Source organism: Rhincodon typus, chromosome 13 (assembly GCF_021869965.1).
Source record: "Rhincodon typus isolate 14 chromosome 13, sRhiTyp1.1, whole genome shotgun sequence".
Taxonomy (NCBI): domain Eukaryota; kingdom Metazoa; phylum Chordata; class Chondrichthyes; order Orectolobiformes; family Rhincodontidae; genus Rhincodon; species Rhincodon typus.
Genome location: NC_063344.1, coordinates 31,803,385 through 31,811,809, shown reverse-complemented (window position 1 = coordinate 31,811,809; position 8,425 = coordinate 31,803,385). Strand labels below are relative to the sequence as shown.

Below are 8,425 nucleotides of genomic sequence, written 5' to 3'. Positions count from 1 at the left end.
TTGATTTACAGCATCTGCAGTTCTTTTGGTTTTTAACCTTTTTCTTCAACTGGGGGTTCTCTGCTACCATGGTCAACAGGGCCCTTATCTGTATTCAACCCATCTCCTGCACTTCTGCCCTCAGCCCTTCACTTCCCTCACACAATGATTGGGTTCCCCTTGTCCTCACTGACCAACCCACCAGCCTCCTCATCCAAAAGGATTATAAGTTGCCATTTCCACCACCTCCAACGGGATGCCACAACCAGATCAAATTCCCCTCCCCTCCTTTGTCAGCATTCCGTAGGGATCGTTCAGTCCAGAACACCCTGGTCCGCTCCCACCACCTCCAAAGCACTTTCCCATGTAATCACAGAAAGTGCAAAACTTGCCTTCCTCCCTCCTCACTATCCAAGACCGAGACACACCTTAGAGGTGAAGTAGCAAGTTACCTGAACTTCACTCAATCTTGTCTACCATATTTGCTGCTCACAATATGGTCTCCTCAACACCGGGGAGATGAAATGCAGACTGGGCAGCCACTTTGCAGAACGCCGACATGCTGCCTGTAAAAATGACCCCAAGCTTCCAGTCACCTGCCACATAAACACACCCCCATGCTCCTGTGCCAATATTTGCGTCTCGTGTCTGCTGCAGTGTTCCAGTGAGCCTCAGCGCAAGCTCAACTGCATCTCATTTTCCACTTGGGAAACCTGCAGCCTCTAAGACTCAGCATCAAGTTCAATACTTTAGAGCCTGATCACGCCCTTCTGTGTTTTTATATAAATTCCCACCCCCAGGTCCTGTCAATGATATGGGTTGCTTTCAACACAGCCAACTTTTTCTCGCTTATTCTTAGCCCTCATCATCTATTCAGCTTCTCTTCTGTCCAGGTTTACCATCAATCATCCTGTTTACCTACCCCTTTCATACCTCCCTGCCTCTGGGCTTTGTCTTTACCTATCCGGTCAGCTCTCCCCCCACAATGCCTCAGCCAACTCTGTCTTCCCACATATACCGCTTTTTCCTAGCTGCTATCAGTCCCGATGAAGAGTCACCAAACTTGAAACATTAACTCAAACTGCGGATACTGTAAATCAGGAACGAAAACAAAGTTGCTGGAAAAGCTCACCAGGTCTGGCAGCATCCGCGGAGGAGAAGACAGAGTTAACGTTTCGGGTCCAGTGACCCTTCCTCAGAACTTCTGAGGAAGGGTCACCGGACCTGAAATGTTAACTCTATTTTCTCCTCCACAGATGCTGCCAGACCTGCTGAGCTTTTCTGGCAACTTTGAAACATTAACTCTATTTGTTCTCCACAGATGCTGCCAGACCTGCTGAGTTTTTTCTTCCCCACTTCTCATTGAATCAGGGCTGATTATCTCTGATTCAATGGTGATTTGGGAAGAATGAGGGATATGCCAATGCATGAAATTAGGTTGCAATGAAATACAACTCTTCTATTGCTGATAGACCACAGCACCTCATAGATATTCTGTTGGAAGTGCTGAATCTGTTCCTAATCTATCCACTTCAAGTACAATGGTCGTGCCGCACAATGAGAAAACTAGACTTGATCGCTATTACAACTGTGCAGTGGTCACTCCTACCAATATCTCCTTGGACAGAAATTTGCACCAGGTAGATTAAAAAACAGGCTATGTCTGTGGATTGGTTCACTCAGTGTTGCAAAACTAGTCAATGACTTTGTTCTTCATGACTCTGCCGGTAGTGATACTAACAAACTTCTCTTTCTGGTGTACATAGAATGTATTCCAGGTGGCAGTCTTCTATCTCTTGCTACCCTTGGTGCTTCTTCCAAGTGGCATTCAACATGGGGGGGGGAAAGCACTGATTGATCTGCTGAGGGAAGGTGGTAGGTGGTAAATTAGCAGAAACATTTCTTACTAAATATTTGAGCTTCAGCTCAAATGTGAATTTCTATCCAGGACCAATGCTGACGACTTGCGCATAATAAAAAAAATTAAGGGAGCAACTAACCCCAGGGGTCACATAGCTCAATTTTTGATGGGGGTGGTGAGGGAGACATGCGCAAGAGAGAGAGAGAGCCACAAGAATGTGCAAGAGAGTGAGACAGAGGAGATATTAAAGTATCAAGTAAAATTTGAACTTGTGGCAATTGTTAGAAGAACAATTTAAAAACTTCTGACCAAAAGAACAAAAAAAAAATCATATTTTGAACAATGTAACTGCTCATGTCCAAAATAATAGCAGGGTGTTGGCTGGACTTATAACAGAACAAATCCCTTACTTTATATTCAAGCCACAAGCAACACAGTTGGAAAAGAAAAAAAGGATCAAAGCAAAAAACAAAATATCGATTAAAAAAGTAAAAATGCGTATATGTGGACAGGATGAGATGCTATTTGATTTAGCCAGATTTCAAAGTTGGGAAAGATTTGCAAGTCAAAAGCAGAAGCAGGACGGTTGGAAAGAATCAGCAGGAGGCACCCGGGCAAAGAGAAAGAAAGTATAAAGCAGTTTTAAAAGCAACTGCATAATCTGACAATGGCCTCCAGTCACCTAGGAGTCAGCTACATTTGATCTGATCAAATCCAATTTAAAACTGGAACAAAATTTGCAAATTGACATGGAAAAAAATAAACTGTTAGAAAACACTGAGCAAGACAATAACCAAACAAAAAAAATCAAATGTAAACTTCTTTCATGAACACAGCTGTACAAATGGTGAGCTCAGAAATGTTGCTGTGCCCACAATTTGAGTTATTTGCATTGGGAACAATCAGCTTATTTTCCCAGACACCCAGCTCCAAATTATGTCAGAGTTATAGAGATGTACAGCACAGAAGCAGTCCCTTCGGTCCAACTCGTCTATGCTGGCCACATTTCCTAATTAAATCTAGTCCCATTTGCTAGTATTTGTCCCATATCCTTTTAAACCCTTGCTGTTCATGTACCCAACCAGATGCCTTTTAACTGTTGTAATTGTACCACCCTCCACCATTTCCTCTGGCAGCTCATTCCATACACACACCACCCTCAGTGTGAAAATGTTGCTCCTTAGGTCCCTTTTAAATCTTTCCCCTCTCAACTTAAACCCACACCCTCTAGTTTTGGACTCCCCCCAACCTAGGGAAAAGACCTGGTCTATTTACCCTATCCATGCCCCTCATGATTTTATAAACTTCTGTAAGGACACTCCTCAGCCTCCAACGCTCCAGGGAAAATAGCCCCACCCTATTCAGCCTCTCCCTATAGCTCAACCTCCCTCCAACCCTGGCAATATTCTTGTAAATCATTTCTGAACCCTTTCAAGTTCCACAACATTCTTTCTATAGCAGGGAGATCAGAATACTATTGCACGCAGTATTCCAAAAATTGCCTAACCAATGTCTTGTACTGCTGCAACACGACCTCCCAATTCCTAAACTCAATGACTGACCAATGAAGACAAACATGCCAAACGCCTTCTTCACTATCCCATCTACATGCAATTCTGCTTTCAAGGAACTATGAACCTGCACTCCAAGGTCTCTTTGTTCAGCAACGCTCCCCAGGACCTTACCATTAAGTGTACAAGTCCTGCCCTGATTTGCCTTTCAAAAATGCTGCACCTCACATTTATCTAAAATAAACTCCATCTGCCACTCCTCGGTCCAAGATCCTGTTGTACTGAGGTAGCCCCTTTCTCTTTTCTTCTTTGTAGTTTATTCTCCCATCATCTATTCCTGCTACTTTTACAGTCACAAAATCCAGATTTAGTATTTCTAAATATTGCCCACCTCAATCTGAACTACCACCTTCATTTCTCACTTCCATTATTGGGATCGTTAGTAACGTACCTTGCAAAGCACTATATGCCTCTAGCAAAACCATTACCTCTCCCTTCAAGAAACCAAGTCTAAACCTGCTGCATTCTCATGAACTGTCTGGTTCATCTGTGAACATTCTTTTTCTATTAAAATACCTAGGACTGGATTTTATGGACCCCTTTTCCCCCTGCACAGCTACCTTTCAGTGGTAAGTCCACTCTGAGAGGAACAACTAGTTCACTGTCATTTAAAAGTTGTTAATAGGCCATTAATAGGCTGGAGACTGGATTTCTCCCTGTCAGACAGGAAGTCTCAGCCTAGCAGTGTCAGATGGGAGCAATTGCCACCATTGACAATCCAGGCAGACCCCAGTGGAGATTGTTTGTAAAGCAAGATACAAAAAGATAATTTTGGGAGTGGGGGCCACAGCCTAGACTTCTCCAGGGTCAGACTGGCAGCCCACAGCAATAGGATTAAGGGGGTTATGGGGTCATTAAAGAAAAACCGAAACAACTGTGGATGCTGTAAGTCAGGAACAAAAACAAAGTTGCTGGAAAAGCTCAGCAGGTCTGGCAGCATCCGTGAAGGAAAAAACAGAGTTAACATTTCGGGTCTGGTGAGAAGGGTCACTGTTAACGTTAACTCTGTTTTTTCCATCACAGATGTTGCCAGACCTGCTGAGCTTTTCCAGCAACTTTGTTTTTGTTATGGGGTCATTAGATCGGCTGGGAGAGGGAGCAAGTGGATAGGTAAAGGGGGAAGAGGTGATCATGGGGAGATGGTGTCTCTGAGGGTGCGGGCAGTTATAAAGGAGACTCCATTCCTGCTGGCTTGACACCAGCCTGAGAAGCTACCTGCGTGGTGTCGGCCATTCTGCCATGTGTAGCAATAGTGGCAAGGGCAGGATGAGTCCCTTAAATGGGCAGAAGTAGGCAGCAGGAGGGCCGTGTACTGGACTTTACAAATACTTCATCCTTCAAACCTGTTAGGGGGTGGGAGGGAATCCAGCCTGTGTTACTGCCAAAATATTCCCCCAGCTTTTTTCTCCAAATCTTGTTACAGCTTTCCACCCTGTGCAATTTGGACAGTGATTCCACATTTTCTCTACACTGCTCTGGCACTATTAACACACAGGCAATGAAGGGGTGTATTCTTGGGTAGGATGACTGCCATTTTGAAAGGCAGCAGGCCACACCAAGTAGTCCAGTGGGAAGAAGGTCAAGGGAGCAGGTTGTAGGGATGAACGTGGGTGGTGACAGGAGAGAAACTGGAAAAACTGATGGTTAGGAATAAAGCCTGCAAGTGATTTAGTATGGAAGGCATAGGGAAGAGATGGAAGCACTAGAAGTACGTGAATAGGTGGTTCCCCACTTGGTGAACAAGAAATCTGTGAGGTCCTCATCTTTATAATCAGATGCTAGAATATAACAATAACCATACAGGTGTCCAGGAATTTTTTGAATGGTTGAACAAAATCATTACTTCTGCATTTTGTTTGAACATTGTGGACTTTAAAAGTCCTAGACATTTTGACAGATTGTGGATTTTAAAAGTCCACAATCTGCGAAAAGGTCTAGGACTTAATTTTTATTTCCCCGAAATGAGTAAAGACTGATTCCTAAACATAAAACACACAGTAAAACATAATGTTATGGCGGCTGATGGAAGAGTATATGTGAAATCATCGCAAGATTTCACTTTATAGAAAGAGATCTATCTTTATGGAAAGAGATCTATCTGGAATCAATCATTTCAGAGGCATTACGCTTAAGCTTTTACAGAATAGATAGGCATAAGATGCAGAGTTGAATTATTTTCACTAAATTGGTTATGGTTGGGAAGCACTGGAACTCCAGATACATAAAATGTAACCTTTTTCTTCCAGGCACAGAAATTCAAGTGGTTCAAAAATTTGGTAATATTTTATCAATTAATATGCAATATTTGAATTTATGAAATCTCTCATACCTGAAATTTGGTGCAGAAGCCCACTCCAATGCCAGACATGCTAGATCCACAAAGGCATAGACCAAGAGAAAAAAGATGGTCACTATCCCAGCAATAGTATTCAATTTTCCAGTAAACAACACAAGCTGGGAAAGCAAAAGAATACACAACTTTAATGCCACAAAGTTAACAAGCATGCACTCAATTTTCTATTGAAATCGCAGACCTCAGAATCCTTACAACACCAGACAACACTAATTCAATTACAAATACAAATACAAATCAGTGGAAAATAGTTGCTAATTTTTTTTTTTTGCCTTCTGACAACGCAAAACCCATTTCTTGTCTTGTCAAAGCTACCTTAAGAAGGTCATGATTTCTCCTTGGAGTTGAATGTAGATCAAGGGTATAATAAAATAAACAATTGCTGTAATCTTAATAACACACCACCTGCCAGAGGGTATCAGGTGCTAACATGAGTGAAGGAGTTCTGTTATAAGTCATTGTATATAATACAAATACATCATTTTACACAAATGGGATGCCAAGTTGTAATAGTATTCAGGCTACCTTCATAAACAATGTAAACAGATGATTTTAAAATATAATGCTAAAACTGTTGACACTTAGCACAGAATAAGATATTGCATGATCTCCAGTAATAAATAGCAATATTCCCATCATTGTTTTACAACATGGAACTAACCATTTTGCTCATCAATCTGCAGTTTTCTTATGAAAGACCAATTTAATACCACACTCTGCTTTCTTCTTTAATATTATTCTTTTCCGAGCACCTATTGATCATCTTAAACACCTAATGGAGTATGCATCAACAACTGTTTGCAGCATAAAATTCCACTTTGTGGCAATCCTCAACATAAAAATATTCTTCAAATCTTCCCTTCAATTCTATTTTGGATCATCTTAAACACATGCCGCTTTTTAACGTCCCACGGATTAGTGCAGACAATCATAATCAACAGCTTGGGATAATTAGTTATATTGAAAATTTCTATCAGATTACTTCCTAATCTTATCATCTCAAGTGAAAATAGCCTCAACCTTTAAATGGCTTCTTGTAACTGTAATCCTCCAAACCACGAGTAGCTATACTGAAAACAAGCTAATGTTTCGAATCTAGATAACTCTTCATCAGAGCTGAAGAGTCATCTAGACTGGAAACGTTAGCTTGCTGTCTCTCCATGGATGCTGTCTGACTCGCTGTGATCTCCAGCATTGGCTGTTTTCAGTACAGATTCCAGCATCTGCTATTTGCTCCTACATGTGTAGCTATATTGTTCTTTTTCCTTTGATTTTCATTACTCCCATAATAGAGTGACTAAAACCACAAATAATTCTCCAATTGTAGCTAGATAAAATATTTGCTCAAATTTAACATTGGCAGAATTAGAAAGGTATCAACTCCACTTTCATCAGCAGTAGGGGTTAGAGTGTACAATCCTGATGAGTACAAATGAGAAGTCAGACTATACACTGCTTGCTCTCAATGTTCTAAAAAAAATGGACTCTACGTAGTTAACCAACTCTATGAAAGAACCAAAAGAAACCTTCCTGTATGTATTGGTAGCTCCAGTTATCTACTTGATAAAGCCAACCCATAACTATGCCACACGTACCCAATCTATGATCTCTACCAGTTAGCTAATTTCAGTAGGGCAGTGTGTCAAAGATATTACAATTACCCCCAGCAACTCAGGACTATGGAAAGGTTGGAATGCAAGAAAAACAAACTGCTCATGCCGCCTTTTTTTAAAAAAATCATTACAGGAGATACATTTAACTTGGTGACAAATTTTCTCTCCAAAGTACATCTATCATTTAGTACCTTCATTCATAGTCACACTACTTGAATAGGATAGATTCAGAAGATTGCCCTCTCTGTCCCAGGGAGCCTTCATTCACAGATAATATGCATGTTGATCCAGAAATATCAATAGGTTGGTTAAAAGGTGTATGTTTCATATAATTCTAACTGTATCCATTTTTCCCCAAACTACCTTGTGTAACGTGTTGAATGCAACTTGAATTGTAGCTATTTTGAATGTAAATTTTATACAAAAATAAGGGAATTTGTTTGAAGATCTCAGTAGAATTATTGTGCCAGTTACTACTTAAAGCAGGTTTGAAAGCATGCTGTGAATTTGCACTAGTTTTGCATCAGACTAGAAGCTTGTACAATCTGCTGACATTGTGGAGCAGGGAAAACCTAATTGAGTGGGGTCTAACCCGTAGCACTGAGGAAATGAAAAGAAAATAAATTAGTAAATAATCTGTTGCAAATATGACTGGATTCCCTTTTAAAATATAATACAAAGACCACCTTTCATTTGGTGTTTGCTTAGAAAGGGAGCCAATAATGAGTTTAACATTGGGAATTTCTCAGATCGGACCATGACTCTTCTCAGCACCCGAATACATAAATTTACCCACAAAAAATGTTAAATGCTCAGTACCTGGTGCATACTATTAGGTATCCCCAAGGGACAAGCGTCCATTATATCTAAAAGGATTTCTATTTGTCTTCAATATGATTTTAGGTTATGCCCATGATTGAATAGAATATGATTTCACTTCCATAAATTCAATTTCAAACTGAGTTCCTTGTCTGGATAATACTGAGTTAGACATCTGTCTGACAAATGGAGAACTTATTCCTTTTTTCATTTTTTTCTTGATTTGTTT

At 40.6% G+C, this 8,425-nt stretch overlaps 1 protein-coding gene across 4 annotated transcripts in view; it reads right to left on the bottom strand.

The window, feature by feature from the left end:
- The window catches only part of zgc:153039 (uncharacterized protein LOC767698 homolog), a 133,612-nt gene that overhangs the window by 52,050 nt on the left and 73,137 nt on the right, over positions 1-8,425 (bottom strand). For all 4 annotated transcript variants that reach the window (XM_048604440.1, XM_048604438.1, XM_048604439.1 and 1 more), the window contains exon 9: positions 5,741-5,865. In XM_048604440.1, the coding sequence (XP_048460397.1) occupies positions 5,741-5,865 (125 nt within the window). The remainder of the gene's footprint in view (positions 1-5,740; positions 5,866-8,425) is intronic.